Source organism: Salmo salar, chromosome 14, assembly GCF_965601325.2.
Source record: "Salmo salar chromosome 14, fSalSal1, whole genome shotgun sequence".
Lineage (NCBI taxonomy): Eukaryota > Metazoa > Chordata > Actinopteri > Salmoniformes > Salmonidae > Salmo > Salmo salar.
Genome location: NC_138304.1, coordinates 50,523,622 through 50,543,183, shown reverse-complemented (window position 1 = coordinate 50,543,183; position 19,562 = coordinate 50,523,622). Strand labels below are relative to the sequence as shown.

General features: G+C 44.5%; 1 protein-coding gene across 1 annotated transcript in view; it reads left to right on the top strand.

The window, feature by feature from the left end:
* LOC106569759 (activin receptor type-2B) overlaps positions 1 to 13,943 on the top strand; it is a 34,636-nt gene extending 20,693 nt beyond the window's left edge. The window contains exons 5-11 of the mRNA XM_014141347.3: positions 1,048 to 1,191; positions 1,318 to 1,461; positions 1,619 to 1,767; positions 1,868 to 1,982; positions 2,271 to 2,409; positions 2,684 to 2,814; positions 3,842 to 13,943. Of these exons, the coding sequence (XP_013996822.1) occupies positions 1,048 to 1,191; positions 1,318 to 1,461; positions 1,619 to 1,767; positions 1,868 to 1,982; positions 2,271 to 2,409; positions 2,684 to 2,814; positions 3,842 to 4,039 (1,020 nt within the window). The 3' untranslated portion in view covers positions 4,040 to 13,943. The remainder of the gene's footprint in view (positions 1 to 1,047; positions 1,192 to 1,317; positions 1,462 to 1,618; positions 1,768 to 1,867; positions 1,983 to 2,270; positions 2,410 to 2,683; positions 2,815 to 3,841) is intronic.
* The last annotated feature ends 5,619 nt before the right edge of the window (positions 13,944 to 19,562 follow it).

The following is a 19,562-nucleotide window of genomic DNA, read 5'->3' as shown; positions in this document are numbered from 1 at the left end:
GTCATATCATCTGATCTAGGATCAGGTCCCCCCCTGTGGTCATATCATCTGATCTAGGATCAGGTCCCCCCCCTGTGGTCATATCATCTGATCTAGGATCAGGCCCCCCCCTGTGGTCATATCATCTGATCTAGGATCAGGCCCCCCCCTGTGGTCATATCATCTGATCTAGGATCAGGTCCTCCCCCCCTGTGACCATGTCGTCTGATCTAGGATCAGGTCCTCCCCCCCTGTGACCATGTCGTCTGATCTAGGATCAGGTCCCCCCCCTGTGACCATATCATCTGATCTAGTATCAGGCCCCCCCTCTGTGACCATATCATCTGATCTAGGATCAGGTCCCCCTCTGTGACCATATCATCTGATCTAGGATCAGGTCCCCCTCTGTGACCGTATCATCTGATCTAGGATCAGGTCCCCTGCTGTGACCGTATCATCTGATCTAGGATCAGGTCCCCCCCCCGTGACCGTATCATCTGATCTAGGATCAGGTCCGTCCGTCCCGTCCCCCCCCCCCCCTGTGACCATATCATCTGATCTAGGATCAGGTCCCCCCCTGTGACCGTATAATGTTATTCATCATGATCTGAAAGGCAAATTCCTTATTCATTATGATCCAATATCAGATCAAACAAGACCGTCTGTTTACACAGGTAGCCCAATTCTGATATTTTGTCTAATTATTGGCAAAAGATCTGATCTGATTGGTCAAAAGACAAATGATTGGCAAAATATCAGAATTGGGCTGCCTGTGTAAACACAACCCAACACATAAAGAAGATCAAGGAAAGTATCAGAGAATCGATAGAATGCGATATTTACATTTTTACATTTTTAGTCATTTAGCAGACGCTCTTATCCAGAGCGACTTACAGTAGTGAATGCATACATTTATACATTTTTTTTCTCCGTACTGGTCCCCCATGGGAATCGAACCCACAACCCTCGCGTTGCAAACACCATGCTCTACCAACTTAGCCACATGGGACCTGATATGTACTTGTTCGTCAGGTTGTAGTGTTTTCTCCCCTCTCCCCTGTCTGTCAGGACCCTCGGCAAACCCCTCCATCTCCCGTGGTGGGGCTGAAGCCTCTGCAGTTACTGGAGGTGAAAGCTAGGGGGCGCTTCGGCTGTGTGTGGAAGGCTCAGCTGATGAGTGAATACGTGGCTGTAAAGGTCTTCCCTGTTCAGGTGAGACATGCAAGGGCTTTAGTCTATGGCAGGGGCATGGAATTCATTTTGCCCAACACTCTAACCATTAGGCTACCTACCGCCCTGTAAGTTTCTATTATGACATATGATTGTATGGGTGTGCAGGACAAGCAGTCGTGGCAGAATGAGAAAGATATCTTCCTGACTCCTGGTATGAGACATGAGAACCTGCTTCGTTACATCGCTGCAGAGAAACACAGCAGCAACATGGAGACTGAGCTCTGGCTCATCATGGAGTTCCACGAACGGGTGAGATATACAGCCAATTAATCACTTCATTTATCAATAAATGAATCTATTAATTTATAGAAGAGCATGTTGTGTTTATATTGTGCTCTATTCCAGTTTGTCATCTAAGCCATAGTCAAAACCTCCTTTAACCAAGTCTGTGTGTGTGTGTGTACAGGGTTCGTTGACTGACCATCTGAAGGACAGTACGGTGACCTGGTCTGAAATGTGTCATATTGCTGAGACTATGTCCCGTGGTCTGGCTTACCTCCATGAAGACACACCCATCTACAAGGGAGAAGGCCCCAAACCCACCATCGCACACAGGTGACATCATGTGTTCTCAAAGTCAATAACTTACCTGCTTAGATAAACATAATAATATATCAAGCCTACGGGTTATATATGTATAAACTATGTTTCCCAGGGACTTCAAGAGTAAGAACGTGATGTTGAGACATGATCTGACAGCCATCATCGGAGACTTTGGTCTGGCGGTCCGGTTTGAGCCGGGGAAACCTCCAGGAGACACCCACGGACAGGTAGTTTAACACACACACACACACACACAGGTCTTACGATTACTTACTTGCCTTCTCTCTCTCAAAATGTTCTCTCCTTTATCTCTCCCTCTGTCTCTCGCTCTCCCTCTCTCTCTCTCTCTCTCCCTCTGTCTTTCCCTCTCTCTCTCTCTCCCTCTTGCTCTCCCTCTCTCTCGCTCACCTTTATCTCTCCCTCTGTCTCTCGCTCTCCTTTATCTCTTTCTCTCCTCTCTCTCTCTCTCTCTCTCTCCCTCTGTCTCTCTCTGTCGTTCGCTCTCCCTCTTCCAGGTGGGTACGTGGCGTTACATGGCCCCTGAGGTTCTAGAAGGGGCTATAAACTTCCAGAGAGACTCCTTCCTGAGGATAGATATGTATGCTATGGGGCTGGTGCTGTGGGAACTGGTGTCACGATGCATCGCCACAGACGGTGAGAATTACTGCTCAGGATCCTCCCCGTTTACAAACACATTTCTTTAGCTTTTTCAACTGCTAGACCACATCCCCCTCCAGCTCTGTTTAATGTCTAAAATATATTTTCTTATATGCCAATTGTCTACCTTGTTTTAGTTTCTGTATAAACAATACATTTACTAATAATAAACAGTGTGTTTACTAAAAACAAACGGTGCATTTACTAATAACAAACAGCCTATCAGTAACTTGTACAGCCTTTTTGTAAAACGTTTTCTTGTCTCTCTCAGATACCGTAGGGGAGTTCATGCTGCCGTTTGAGGAGGAGATTGGCCAACACACGTCTCTACAGGAACTGCAGGATGTGGTCGTTCACAAGAAGATGAGACCGGTCTTCAAGGACACCTGGCTCAAACACCCGGTCAGTAACACTGGAGTAACACTGGGATGGTACAATGTCAGGAACACTGGGATAAAATACTGGGATGGTACACTGTCAGGAACACTGGGATAAAATACTGGGATGGTACACTGTCAGGAACACTGGGATAAAATACTGGGATGGTACACTGTCTGGAACACTGGGATAAAATACTGGGATGGTACACTGTCAGGAACACTGGGATAAATACTGGGATGGTACACTGTCAGGAACACTGGGATAAATACTGGGATGGTACACTGTCAGTAACACTGGGATAAATACTGGGATGGTACACTGTCAGTAACACTGGGATGGTACACTGTCTGGAACACTGGGATAAAATACTGGGATGGTACACTGTCAGGAACACTGGGAGAATACACTGGGATAATATACTGGGATAGTAACACTAGGATGGTACACTGGGAGAATACACTGGGATAATATACTGGGATAGTAACACTAGGATGGTACACTGGGAGAATACACTGATAATACACTGGGATAGTAACACTAGGATGGTACACTGGGAGAATACACTGATAATACACTGGGATAGTAACACTAGGATGGTACACTGGGAGAATACACTGTGATAATACACTGGGATAGTAACACTAGGATGGTACACTGGGAGAATACACTGTGATAATACACTGGGATAGTAACACTAGGATGGTACACTGGGAGAATACACTGTGATAATACACTGGGATAGTAACACTAGGATGGTACACTGTCAGTAACAGTAGAGCAGTGGTTCCAACTCCAGTCCTCCTGTACCCCCACCAACACTAATATCTGTTGTACTTCCTCCATAAACTCACCTGATTCAACACATGAAGAGCTTGATGATTATTTGACCAGTTGAATCAGGTGTGTTTGACCGGGGCCACGACAACAATGTGTTCTGTTTGGGGGGAACTGGAGGACTGGAGAAAATATTCAACTCTTTGTTTATTAGCCTTTTATATTGTATTTCCTGTAACCTCCTGGTTTCTTGCTGTGTGTGTCGGTGCTGTAGGGTCTGTCTCAGTTGTGTGAGACTATAGAGGAGTGTTGGGACCATGACGCCGAGGCTCGTCTCTCCGCCGGCTGTGTTGAGGAACGCATCTCCCAGATCACCAGGACAACCGTCGGCGCTACCTCAGACTGCCCAGTTGCCGTAGTAATGTCGGTAACCGACGACGATGACCTACCTCCCAAAGAGTCCAGCACCTGAGTTCTGTGTTACTGTGACGTCAGAGCAGTGACGTCATCACGGAAGCGGAACGATGCTCCAGCCTAAACTCTTAAACAACTTGAATACAGCTGCTATTTTTATAATCTTAATATTGGTATTATTGTTTTTAAGACTTTTTTTATGTTATTTTGGATCAAGTCTTCTCTTCCAACCGTCTTCTGTAGTTTTCACTGAGAAAAGAATATGACAGAAATAAGCTATATGTTGGGCAAGACCTCTCAAAGACCTCTCTAAGATATTAACTTGTTAAATCTTCTATTCAGTCAATACCTCATGTTGTATTTAGTGGGTTTGATTATTACCTCATTCTGTCGTCTGGTCAAGATGGCGGCCAGCCAAAGAAAGCTAACCGTATTCCAAACCTCTGACGTGACGATGCACAACACACAGTCTGGACGATGGACAGTATGTATACATACACACACACATACATCCCGGACTATACACACACACACACACACACACACACACACACACATACATCCCGGACTATACACACACATACATCCCGGATTATACACACTCATACACACACAGCCCAGACGATAGACCGTGTGTATATATACACACACACACACACACACACACGGCCCAGACGTTAGCTTACACACTGTAGATCCACAGGACTCATGTCCGATGAACCACGAGACTGTTCCAACGTATTTATCTTCCTCGGGATGAAACGTTGCTCTTTACTCAGAGTTCTGTCTTCCGTCTTTGTTTGGCTACGAACGCCTTTTGAAATAACGATACAGACATCTGAACCAACCCTCCATATAGCCTCTCGATCATTGCTATTCTGGATCCTTGGGACGTCCCTACTCTAAACCCAGGGCCTAACAGTAGAGTAGAGCAGCGTTTACAGTTAACAGGGGGGCAAGAGGACCAGACGCTACGCAGGAGTAGCATTGGACGAACGGACTTGGAAAGGATTAGGACAAAAATACACTTCTGGTTTTGGATTAGAATTACTACATCTCAGGATTCCAGCCTTTTGGAAAAATGTTCTACACATGTAGAGAAGCCAAGCTATCAGGGTTTCATTGGACACACCTTTTACCTGACATTTACTAAATTAAATCTGAAATTTAAATGTTATACATTCTGGATGTAACTTTTCTTTGTGCGTATGTGTTTTGTGTGTGTGTGCTTGTGGAATAGACTGAGAGGAGTATTTTTGTATTTTTTTTTGTCTGAACAGCAGTTGAAGCTGTGAATAAGTATTTGTTATTGAAGGGCCATGCTTGAGTTGGTTACAAGTCTCTGTTTTTTTTTTCTTCCTCTCTGTCTGCTCAGTTAGACCAGTTTCACAAAGCTATGATTTCCATTCTTTTAATTTGGAAACAAATTGTCTGACTTGTGAGACTACGTTTCAGTTACCTCAGAAACATGTATGTTATTCAGATACCTCAGCAACCTGTATGTCATGCAAGGAAAAACTAAACTCAGTGGCCTTTATTTCAGTTGCATACCAGACTAGCCTGGTTCCAGATCTGTTTGTGCTTCCTTGCCAACTCCTATGGTCATAACAACACACACACACCTGGAACCAGGCTAATATGACCAGACTATAACAAACTAGTGAATATCCACACAATGCTGTTGATACTCACTACCAGGGTTGGGATCCAGGGGCGGACTGGCAATCTGGCATTTCGGGCAAATTCCATATGGGCTGGTCCATTTTTAGCCCAGTGGGCCTGTCTAACTTGTTGTTCTATTGAGCAAAAATGATAATTATCTGGTTAATAATGGGGCCTAATGGGCCGGTGTGGTGGTCTTGAAGTGGAAGTCTACGCAGGATTGATGAATTAATCCCGCCATACAGCACCCGCTTACACAACCGCTGGCTTTCTGTCCCGACTCCTACCCACTACCGCAAGAACTGGTCCCGTACCCAACGGCAAGAACTGGTCCCGAACCCAACCGCAGTCCCGCAATGGGACTTTAGGCGTATGTGACGAAGCAGCTCACTTGCCAGCAATGGTTCGAAGTAATTTTGCACCCTGTAGGCAATAGCAAAATGCGCAAAAATAATCAAAGAAATAAGTTAAATTACCAGACATTCTCACGTGGCCCATTTTTATATTAGGCTATTGGTATTACTGCGATATATCAGCCAATAGACCTAGACGTAGTTTGAAGAGAGCAGTGTTGGAGAGACTGGCACTTTGTCCCGTTTTATAAGCGTACCCTGGGACCTGCGGGTCCCGACAGAGATCATTGCCTGCGTGGTCAGCATTTTTCATGCTGCAGTTGGGTGCAGCCCTTTTACCTTGATGGGAAAAATGGTCTGGTTTTGGGCCTTCAAGCATCAAAATAATTGCCTTGGTGGGGGCCGCAAGGAAAATAATGGGCTGGTGTGGGGGCCTCCATGGAATAAAATAGTCCAGTGTTTGAAATGCCAGGGCTGATTTCTGGTCCCAGTCCGCCCATGTTAGGATGAATTCCATTTAAATTCCTATCAGTTCAGATTGGAATTTCCAATGGCAAATTTTCCTAATTAAAAAGCATTGAAGAGAAATGGAATTTCATTGTACTTCCTGAAATGGAATTGACCCCTACCGTGCTCATTACTCAAGGGTCCTCAACGATAGATAATGTTGATGACGTCATGTATTCTCTGTTCTGTGTTGTTTTTTTAAAACTGACAACTCTCTGTGAATGTACTGTAAGTGAAGCTCATTGTAATAATAAGGTGTCTTTTATGTTAGTTCTCAACTGTTTACTCTCTGACATCACATATACCTCAGGCTTTTATACAGATTAATTAATATCTCTGTTATATCATGTTACGTATCCTGTTTTAGTAGTTGATATATTTTACTGCAAGTTTTACTTTTTATTTTTATGTACCATGGAGATTTCAAATTCTATCAGACTGACTAGTTGCATATAGGAAGTGTTTAATTTTGTTCAACTCAAATTAGAGGCTGGAACTTGGTTTGTAAATACTTGTTGTTGTAATGTACACAGTGGCAGAACACTGATTTTACACCGTATCTTGTTGGGAAAATAATGTTTTTCATTTTACTTGATTGAAAGGGGAAGTTGAAGAGTGTCTCTGTGTTTTCTATTTAATTTTCTAAATATCATTGTTCTCCCCTAAATAATGTAACGGGACGCTGCACCACCTTGTGGGCTGGCTGCGCCACTATGCAATTTATATGGTACCAGTCAAAAGTTTGGACACACCTACTCAAAGGGTTTTTCTTTATTTTTACTATTTTCTACATTGTAGAATAATAGTAAAGACATCAAAACTGTGTGTGTGTGGAGTCATGTAGTAACCAAAAATCTGTTAAACCAAAATATATTTACGATTCTTGATGACAGCTTTGCACCTGGGTTTTTCGCAACTGACTTCATGAGGTAGTCACCTGAAATGCTTTTCCAACAGTCTTGAAGGAGTTCCCACATATGCTGAGCACTTGTTGGTTGCTTTTCCTTCACTCTGCGGTCCAACTCATCCTAAACCATCTTAATTGGGTTGAGGTCGGGTGATTGTGGTGGCCAGGTCATCTGATGCAGCACTCCATCACTCTCCTTGTTAAAATGGCCCTTACACAGCCTGGAGGTGTTTTGGGTCATTGTCCTGTTGAAAAACAAATGATATTCCCACTAAGCACAAACCAGATGGGATGGTGTATCGCTGCAGAATGCTGTGGGAGCCATGCTGGTTAAGTTTGCCTTGAATTCTAAATAAATCACTGACAGTGTCACCAGCAAAGCACCATCACACCTCCTCCTCCATACTTCACGATGGGAACCACACATGCAGAGATCATCTGTTCACCTTCTCTGCGTCTCACAAAGACACGGTGGTTGGAACCACATCTAAAATTTGGACTCATCAGACCAAAGGACAGATTTCCACTGGTCTAATGTCTACTGCTCGTGTTTCTTGGCCCAAGCAAGTCTCTTCTTATTATTGGTGTCCTTTAGTAGTGGTTTCTTTGAAACAATTCAACCGTGAAGGCCTGATTCACGCAGTCTCCTCTGAACAGTTGATGTTGAGATGTTTCTGTTACTTGAAGTCTGAAGCATTTATTTGGGCTGCAATCTGAGGTGAAGTTCACTCTACTGAACTTATCCTCTGCAGCAGAGGTAACTCTGGGTCTTACTTTCCTGTGGCGGTCCTCATGAGAGCCAGTTTCATCAGTGCTTGATGGTTTTTGTGTCTGCACTTGGAAGAAAAGTTCAAAGTTCTTAATTTTCCAGATTGACTGACCTTCATGTCTTAAAGTAAAGATGGACTGTCGTTTCTCTTTGCTTATTTGAGCTGTTCTTGTGATAATATGGACTTGGTCTTTTACCAAATAGGGCTATCTTCTGTATACCACGCCTACCTTGTCACAACACAACTGATTGGCTCAAATGCATTAAGAAGGAAAGTAATTCCACAAATTAACTTTTAACAAGGCAGACCTGTTAATTGAAATGCATTCCAGGTGACTACCTCATGAAGCTGGTTGAGAGAATGCCAAGAGTGTGCAAAGCTGTCATCAAGGAAAAGGGTGTCTACTTTAAAGAATATCAAATATAAAATATTTTGATTTGTTTAACACTTTCGGTTACATGATTCCATATGTGTTATTTCATAGTTTTGATGTCTTCACTATTATTCTACAATGTAGAAAATAGTAAAAATAAAGGAAAAACCCTTGAATGAGGTGTGTCCAAACTTCTGACTGGTAGTGTGTGTATGTATGTGAGACATTTTATTTGTTATCATTTTAGGCAATGTTTTGCTCTAGATTGCAGGAAATGGCAGTTACATCTCAGAGTCCAAAATCCTGGCGGAGAACCCTGAAATATGGTTTCGTGTTATTGATTTTTATAATATGTACGATTGGTATGAGTGGCTCGGGGTCAAAAGCTATGCAGCTAGTGCTTACATTTCACGCTAAGGTAATATGTTGCTAGATTGTGTAATGAACCCGATGGGAGACAGAGAGCTGGGTGCAGCAGGTGTTTATTGCAGAGGACCACAGGAGGAGGCAGGTAGCTGGGTCCAGGGCCAGGCAGAAGGTCATACACAGGGGGTCCAAAAGGACAACAGTACAGGCAGGGAAAAGGCTAGTAACGTAGTCCGGGAGATCAGGCAATAGGTAGATAACAGGCTAAAGTACAGGCAGGGAATAGGCAAAAACTATCATACACGGGAGAAGTAAATCACAGGGAAAACCAGAGCTCTGAAAGACATGTCACAAAACAAACAATACCTCACAGTGATGGGGTGCAAAGATCTGAACTAAATAGTGTGTGATAATGACATACAGGTGTGTGAACAGGTGATCAGAATTCAGTTGATTGGGATCTGGAAAGTGAGCTGTGTTCAGGGGATCTAGGTGTTTTTAGAGTGTGAGCTGGAAAGTGAGCTGCGTTCAGGGGATCTAGGTGTTTGAGGGTGTGAGCTGGAAGCAGACGTTACAGATTGGCCCTATCTAGAAGAGACCCCTACCCCCTGCTCTTGAGTCTAGACCCTTGTGTGGATCTTGGAGAATTGTATATGTGTATAAGTAATATGGTAATAACACCACTTTGGCCTCTGACAGGATAGGTGAAAGTTACACCCTATTCCTATCCAATCACCTCTGATCTAAGGTTTAGACTTGAGTAGGGGCTAGGGTTGTTTCTGGGCGGGGCTAGATTGTTTTGTGATGTCACTGGTGATCACCCAATATTTTCTACCTGCCAGTAACAACATTATCATGCTCTAGTAATGTTTCAATACCAGTAGCGGTAGTTATGGCTCAGCCAGGTTTGACTGTTGTGGTAGTTATGGCTCAGCCAGGTTTGACTGTAACGGTAGTTATGGCTCAGCCGGGTTTGACTGTAGCGGTAGTTATGGCTCAGCCAGGTTTGACTGTAACGGTAGTTATGGCTCAGCCGGGTTTGACTGTAGCGGTAGTTATGGCTCAGCCAGGTTTGACTGTAACGGTAGTTATGGCTCAGCCGGGTTTGACTGTAGCAGTAGTTATGGCTCAGCCGGGTTTGACTGTAGCGGTAGTTATGGCTCAGCCGGGTTTGACTGTAGCGGTAGTTATGGCTCAGCCAGGTTTGACTGTAACGGTAGTTATGGCTCAGCCGGGTTTGACTGTAGAAGTAGTTATGGCTCAGCCGGGTTTGACTGTAGTGGTAGTTATTGCTCAGCCAGGTTTGACTGTAGCGGTAGTTATGGCTCAGCCGGGTTTGACTGTAGCAGTAGTTATGGCTCAGCCGGGTTTGACTGTAGTGGTAGTTATTGCTCAGCCGGGTTTGACTGTAGCGGTAGTTATGGCTCAGCCGGGTTTGACTGTAGTGGTAGTTATGGCTCAGCCGGGTTTGACTGTAGCGGTAGTTATTGCTCAGCCGGGTTTGACTGTAGTGGTAGTTATTGCTCAGCCGGGTTTGACTGTAGTGGTAGTTATGGCTCAGCCGGGTTTGACTGTAGTGGTAGTTATGGCTCAGCCAGGTTTGAGGATTCTCATCTTCATCTTTTTGTGTTTTTGTTTTATATCCCTCAAAGTCATTAAACATAACAATGTTATATTCTCTAGCAGCTTCCTACCTAGTGTAGTGTCGTAAACCATGGTCACAGATACTGGATATGTAGTGTATTTCTAGAAGTGTTTTTCTATCTTCTATACCAGCAAATGGCAAGCTATGGTTTTTCCTTCTTGGAGGAATGTTTAAAACTGTTACGGGTGCAATCTGAACCCCGTTCTCCTGCTCAGGAAACCAACGTGTTAACCATCAGGCCATGAGGATTCCCACACACCACCCCAACGTGTTAACCATGAGGCCATGAGGATTCCCACACACCACCCCAACGTGTTAACCATGAGGCCAGGAGGATTCCCACACACCAACCCAACGTGTTAACCATCAGGCCAGAAGTATTCCCACACACCACCCCAACGTGTTAACCATCAGACCAGGAGTATTCCCACACATCAACCCAACGTGTTAACCATCAGACCAGGAGTATTCCCACACACCACCCCAACGTGTTGTTAACCATCAGACCAGGAGTATTCCCACACACCACCCCAACGTGTTAACCATCAGACCAGGAGTATTCCCACACACCACCCCAACGTGTTGTTAACCATCAGACCAGGAGTATTCCCACACACCACCCCAACGTGTTAACCATCAGACCAGGAGTATTCCCACACACCACCCCAACGTGTTAACCATCAGACCAGGAGTATTCCCACACACCAACCCAACGTGTTAACCATCAGGCCAGGAGTATTCCCACACACCAACCCAACGTGTTGTTAACCATCAGACCAGGAGTATTCCCACACACCACCCCAACGTGTTAACCATCAGACCAGGAGTATTCCCACACACCACCCCAACGTGTTGTTAACCATCAGACCAGGAGTATTCCCACACACCACCCCAACGTGTTGTTAACCATCAGACCAGGAGTATTCCCACACACCACCCCAACGTGTTAACCATCAGACCAGGAGTATTCCCACACACCACCCCAACGTGTTGTTAACCATCAGACCAGGAGTATTCCCACACACCAACCCAACGTGTTAACCATCAGACCAGGAGTATTCCCACACACCACCCCAACGTGTTGTTAACCATCAGACCAGGAGTATTCCCACACACCAACCCAACTTGTTAACCATCAGACCAGGAGTATTCCCACACACCACCCCAACGTGTTGTTAACCATCAGACCAGGAGTATTCCCTCGCACCAACCCAACGTGTTAACCATCAGACCAGGAGTATTCCCACACACCAACCCAACGTGTTAACCATCAGACCAGGAGTATTCCCACACATCACCCCAACGTATCAACCATCAGACCAGGAGTATTCCCACACACCACCCCAACGTGTTGTTAACCATCAGACCAGGAGTATTCCCACACACCAACCCAACGTGTTAACCATCCGACCAGGAGTATTCCCACACATCACCCCAACGTATCAACCATCAGACCAGGAGTATTCCCACACACCACCCCAACGTGTTGTTAACCATCAGACCAGGAGTATTCCCACACACCACCCCAACGTGTTAACCATCAGACCAGGAGGATTCCCACACACCAACCCAACGTGTTAACCATCAGACCAGGAGTATTCCCACACACCACCCCAACGTGTTAACCATCAGACCAGGAGTATTCCCACACACCACCCCAACGTGTTGTTAACCATCAGACCAGGAGTATTCCCACACACCAACCCAACGTGTTAACCATCAGACCAGGAGTATTCCCTCGCACCAACCCAACGTGTTAACCATCAGACCAGGAGTATTCCCTCGCACCAACCCAACGTGTTAACCATTAGACTTAGAGGAAATTTCCCCTGTGGGCCGAGTGTGAGAATGATTTTCAAGTCGTAGGCAGGTCTACCTCATCACGAACATCCACTTAGCTAACACCTGAGAATAGATAGGTGTCTGTCAGTACAATTATCCCAGGGAGCGAGTCGGTAGCCTTTCCCAGGGTCGGTAGCCTTTCCCAGGGTCGGTAGCCATTCTCAGGGTCGGTAGCCTTTCCCAGGGTCGGTAGCCATTCTCAGGGTCGGTAGCCATTCTCAGGGTCCCTGAAAGGAACACTGTTCTAGAATACACCGGGGTTATTCACTCGGAACCAAACGGAAGTAAACTGGATGAAATGGAGATGGACTAACCTGAACTTGTCCAATAAGAAATACTCATTTTAGCCTGCAAAATTTTTTTGCTACATGAATACACCCCTTTGGATAAAACAACAGTGAATAAATATTCTCACATACAGCTTCAGATTTGTCAAACATGATGTTTTCCTCGTGGAGAGCTAAGGCTTTTGACTTGTCATAGCATACCTGTAAGTAACGAAGGGTCAAGCAATATATTCAGTATGCAGCAATAGTCTATGTTCAGGGTTTCATTTATGATCGATCATCTGTAAAAAAAAAAAATACAAAAATTGTATTGGCCTGTTGTCTGTAGATGTCCATGTATTACAGACAATGGATCATAGACTGTATATTTCACTAAGGCTGCATTTACACAGGCAGCCCAATTCTGATCTGTTGCCCAATTATTGGCAAACGATCTGATCTGATTGGTCAAAATACCAATTATCGACAAAGGATCAGAATTAGGCTGCCTGTCGCGCTTTTGTCGGCTATGCACCTTTTTTTAAAGGCAATGTTCCCGAATTCACTATTAAACGTCGCATATGTCAGCTCAATTGGAAATTACCTTTTAAATGTCAAGCGCAATCTACCGCTGATCGGATTGAATCCCGGCCTTACAGTACATCCAGCTTTTCTGAATAGAAATCAAGTACCTCGTCATGCAGTACCTTATAGATACTACGACACTGAACATCATCTTGTGCCATGTGTATATTATTATTTACTTGGCTGTGTAAAGGTTTCATCCTTTTTCATATTTTGGAAGATGTGAAGAAAAAATAACGTCCATTTAATTTACACTTCTTTTGATTTGTTAATTTCTATGGTGATGTGATTGGGATCAGGTCATTGGGGGGGTATTCCAGAGAGCTAGATCATTAAGTTAGCAAGCAGCTAACTCTTAATAAACAGTCACAGATATCTCTTCATTTTTCTGTTTTATTTAGAAACAGAAACTTGACTATTTGTTGTTTGAGTCAAATATACCGTGCTAATTTCAAGTGTATATTTTCAGGAAAATAGGAAGATATTTCAGAATATTTAGGACGGTTAACATGGCTAATTCATTGATCCTTCTGGAACAACCACCATGAGCCCTGTGACGTCTGTGGTTTGTATGGATAGATGAACGTCATGTTGACTACGGTGAGCCAGAACATTTAGAAATAACTAGATAAGAATGGATCCATCTTTTTGTATATTGAAATAAAAAAATAAATACTGACTATTAACCGACTGTGTGTTTATTCTCAGACCAATTCATTCCCGTGTGTGGATGTGTGCATCCATGTAGCCCCATGATCAAAAACACAACAGAACCAGTGCACACTAAAGTGGGATTCAATCCATTTAGCTGTAGATCTGGGTTATAACACACTTGACATTTTAAAGGTAATATCTGATTGAGCCAATATATGCAGTGTTTGCAGTGAATGTGGGATTGGATTGAATACCTGGCCCTACATTAAAAAGCAAATATTGATTATACTTCAAATAAAAAAGGAAAATAAGATAAGATAATTGCAAAGCATAGGCTAAAGAATACAAATCATGTGAAACAAAATAATCATATCTCACAGTATAATGTACAGTAGACTAAGTTGTAAGATGTCGACTAACCCGTAGACTGGAACTCTGTCTGTCTCATCCTAACAGGTGTGTGTGTTACTGATGATCCCCAGTAGGGGGCGGAGTCTACTCTATCTTTATAGAGATCTTCCCTGGTATGATCCTCAGATGGTGAACTTTAGAGACATGACCTACGGCTGGAAAGACTTGCTCAGTAAAGGTGTGTGTGAATGTGTGCAGGTGTGTGTTATTATCAGGGTCAGAGAATGACAGCTGTCCTCTGTCCCTGTCCAGCAGCACTCTGATCCTCTGGGGGTTTTCGTCTCATTGTGATGGAAATACCTGGCCCTGATTTTTTTTAAATAAAAAAATATATATATATATTTCACCTTTATTTAACCAGGTAAGCTAGTTGAGAACAAGTTCTCATTTACAACTGCGACCTGGCCAAGATAAAGCAAAGCAGTGCGACACAAACAACAACACAGAGTTACACATGGAATAAACAAGTGTACAGTCAATAACACAATAGAAAAAAAAGAAAGTCTATATACAGTGTGTGGAAATGGCGTAAGGAGGTAAGGCAATAAAAATGCCATAGTAGCAAAGTAATTACAATTTAGCAGATTAACAATGGAGTGATAGATAAGCAGATGATGATGGTGTGTAAGTCGTGATACTGGTGTGCAAAAGAGCAGAAAAGTAAATAAAAACAATATGGGGATGAGGTAGGTAGATTGGGTGGGCTATTTACAGATGGGCTATGTACAGCTGCAGCGATCGGTTAGCTGCTCAGATAGCTGATGCAAATCAATCCCAGAACAACAGCAAAGGACCTTGTGACGATGCTGGAGGAAACAGGTACACAAAAGTATCTATATCCACAGTAAAACGAGTCCCATATCGACATAAGGCTGCTCAGCAAGGAAGAAGCCACTGCTCCAAAACCGCCATAAAAAAGCCAGACTACGGTTTTCAACTGCACATGGGGACAAAGATCGTACTTTTTGGAGAAATGTCCTCTGGTCTGATGAAACAAAAATAGAACTGTTTGGCGATAATGACCTTCATTATGTTTGGAGGAAAAAGAGAGGCTTGCAAGCCGAAGAACACCATCCCAACTGTGAAGCACAGGGGTGGCAGCATCATGTTGTGGGGGTGCTTTGCTGCAGGAGGGACTGGTGCACTTCACAAAATAGATGGCATCATGAGGGAGGAAAATTATGTGGATATATAGAAGCAACATCTCAAGACATCAGTCAGGAAGTTAAAGCTTGGTCGCAAATGGGTCTTCCAAATGGACAACGACCCCAAGCACACTTCCAAAGTTGTGGCAAAATGGCTTAAGGACCACACAGTCAAGGTATTGGAGTGGCCATCACAAAGCCCTGACCTCAATTCTATAGAAAATTTGTGGGCAGAACTGAAAAAGCATGTGCGAGCAAGGAGGCCTACAAACTTGACTCAGTTACACCAGCTCTGTCAGGAGGAATGGGCCAAAATTCACCCAACTTATTGTGGGAAGCTTGTGGAAGGCTACCCGAAACATTTGACCCAAGTTAAACAATTTAAAGGCAATGTTACCAAATACTAATTGAGTGTATGTAAACTTCTGATCCACTGGGAATGTGATGAAATAAACATTTCACATTCTTAAAATAAAGTGGTGATCCTAACTGAACTAAAACGGAATTTTTACTAGGATTAAATGTCAGGAATTGTGAAAAACTGAGTTTAAATGTATTTGGCTAAAGTGTATGTAAACCTCCAACTTCAACGGTACCAGAGCTGCAAGAAAAGTTCTATATATTATTGAAACAGTGTTGCGATTGTTTTGTGAGAATGCCAACAGGTGTGGTTCCCGTGGGGGAAAGATTCTATTGGGGAAAGATTCCCATGGAGGTTGCCTTGGAAGCCAAGAAGGGGAGTGAGGTGTGTGTGTGTGTGTGTGTGTGTGTGCTCAAACACATGCATGAAGGGGTCTGGGAGAGGAAATGTGTCCATCTGATGAATGGGCATGTGCCTGAACTTTTATACACTAATTGTAGTCTCACCCATTCATTTCTAATGGCCGATCATATTCAACCGGGAACTCCACAGGTGTATAAAAGTTAAATAAAACACCAAAAATGTAATGAAAATCATCAAAATGTATTTTGTGTGTTCAGATGCCCTGTGTGGACAAAGTAATGGAACCTTATGACAGTCAGATTAAATGAACTACATTTTTCAGAGAGAAAACTTGTAAATCGGTCCAATTCGACCAGAACACAACAGGAGGGTTAATAACTTTTCATGTTCAAAATTGTGCACTCTCCTCAAACAATAGCATGGTATTATTTCACTGTAACAGCTACTGTAAATTGGACATTGCAGTGAGATTAACAAGAATTTAAGCTTTCTGCCAATATCAGATATGTCTATGTCCTGGGAAATGTTCTTGTTACTTACAACTTCATGCTAATCGCATTAGCCTACGTTAGCTCAACCGTCCCGTGGAAGGGACACCGATCCCGAATAGGTTTAGCAAGTATAGGCTATACACACTTAGTTTGAGCATTATAGCTACATAGGCCTAAATTGTGCATTTTACAAAAATGGGACATTAATTAACAGTAATGTAGTAGGCTGTACTATTTGTGTGGGTTACTAATATCAATCAAATTTATTTATAAAGCCCTTCTTACATCAGCTCATGTCACAAAGTGCTGTACAGAAACCCAGCCTAAAATCCCAAACAGCAAGTTACACTGAACAAAAATACAAACGCAACATGTAAATCAAATATGCCAGAAATCTTCCATACGTACAAAAAAGTTTATTTCTCTGAAATTTAGCACAAATTTGTTTACATCCTCTGTTAGTGAGCATTTCTCCTTTACGAAGATAATCCATAAACCTGACAGGTGTGTCATATCAAGAAGCTGATTAAACAGCATAATCATTACACAGGTGCACGTTGTGAAGGGGACAATAAAAGACCACTCTAAAATGTGCAGTTTTGTCACACAACACAATGCCACAGATGTCTCAAGTGGAGGGGGAGTGCAATTGGCATGCTGACTGCAGGAATGTCCATTAGAGCTGTTGCCAGAAAATGTAATGTTAATTTCTCTACCATGAGCCTCCTCCAACGTCGTTTTTGAGAATTTGGAAGTACGTCCAACCGGCCTCAGAACCGCAGACCACATGTAACCACGCCAGCCCTGGACCTCCACATCCGGCTTCTTCACCTGCAGGATGGTCCGATACCAGCCACTCAGACAGCTGGTTAAAATGTGGGTTTGCACAACCATAGAGTTTCTGCACAAACTGTGAGAAACCGTCCCAGGGAAGCTCATATGCATGCTCGTCGTCCTCACCAGGGTCAGACTGCAGATCAGCGTTGTAACCTACTTCAGTTGGCAAATGCTCACCTTCGATAGCTACTGACATGCTGGAGAAGTGTGCTATTCACGGATGAATCCTGGTTTCAACAGATCCTCCTCTCCTCCCTCTCCGAGCTGGGCATCTCCGGTGCGGCCCACGCTTGGATTGCGTCCTCCCTGACAGGCCGCTCCTACCAGGTGGCGTGGCGAGAATCTGTCTCCGCACCACGTGCTCTCACCACTGGTGTCCCCCAGGGCTCTGTTCTAGGCCCTCTCCTATTCTCGCTATACACCAAGTCACTTGGCTCTGTCATATCCTCACATGGTCTCTCCTATCATTGCTATGCAGATGACACTCAATTAATCTTCTCCTTTCCCCCTTCTGATAACCAGGTGGCGAATCGCATCTCTGCATGTCTGGCAGATATATCAGTGTGAATGACAGATCACCACCTCAAGCTGAACCCCGGCAAGACGGAGCTGCTTTTCCTCCCGGGGAAGGACTGCCCGTTCCATGATCTCGCCATCACGGTTGACAACTCCATTGTGTCCTCCTCCCAGAGTGCTAAGAACCTTGGCGTGACCCTGGACAACACCCTGTCGTTCTCCACTAACATCAAGGCGGTGACCCGATCCTGTAGGTTCATGCTCTACAACATTCGCAGAGTACGACCCTGCCTCACACAGGAAGAGGCGCAGGTCCTAATCCAGGCACTTGTCATCTCCCGTCTGGATTACTGCAACTCGCTGTTGGCTGGGCTCCCTGCCTGTGCCATTAAACCCCTACAACTCATCCAGAACGCCGCAGCCTGTCTGGTGTTCAACCTCCCAAGTTCTCTCACGTCACCCCGCTCCTCCGCTCTCTCCACTGGCTTCCAGTTGAAGCTCGCATCCACTACAAGACCATGGTGCTTGCCTACGGAGCCGTGAGGGGAACGGCACCTCCGTACCTTCAGGCTCTGATCAGTCCCTACACCCAAACGAGGGCACTGCGCTCATCCACCTCTGGCCTGCTGGCCCCCCTACCTCTGAGGAAGCACAGTTCCCACTCAGTCCAGTCAAAACTGTTCCCTCACGACAAGCTCCCTCACGACGCCAGGACAGCGGAGTCAATCACCACCTTCCGGAGACACCTGAAACCCCACCTCTTTAAGGAATACCTGGGATAGGACAAAGTAATCCTTCTAACCCCCCCCCCCCCCTCCTAAAAGATTTAGATGCACTATTGTAAAGTGGTTGTTCCACTGGATATCATAAGGTGAATGCACCAATATGTAAGTCGCTCTGGATAAGAGCGTCTGCTAAATGACTTAAATGTAAAATGTAAATGTAAACTGTACCGGGCAGTATGGCATCGTGTAGGTGAGCGGTTCGCTGTTCACAATGTTTACATCAGAGTGCCCCATGGTGGCAGTGGGTTATGGTATGGGCAGGCATAATCTACAGACAACAAACACAATTGCATTTTATTGATGGCAATTTTAATTCACAGAGATACCGTGACAAGATCCTGAGGCCCATTGTCGTGCCTTTCATCCGCCGCCATCACCTCATGTTTCAGCATGATAATGCACAGCCCCATGTCGCTAGGATTTGTACAGAATTCCTGGAAGCTGAAAATGTCCCAGTTCTTCCATGGCCTGCATACTCACCAGACATTAGCCAGCAGCATACCACCCTGCATTCCACTGCTGGCTTGCTTCTGAAGCTATGCGGGGTTGGTCCTGGATGGGAGACCAGATGCTGCTGGAAGTGGTGTTGGAGGGCCAGTAGGAGCCACTCTTTCCTCTGGTCCCCCCAAAAATATCCCAGGGCTGTGGGGCACCCTACACTGCCCTGTGTAGGGTGCTGTCTTTTGGATGGGATGTTCAATGGGTGTCCTGACTCTCTGAGGTCATTAAAGATCCCATTGCA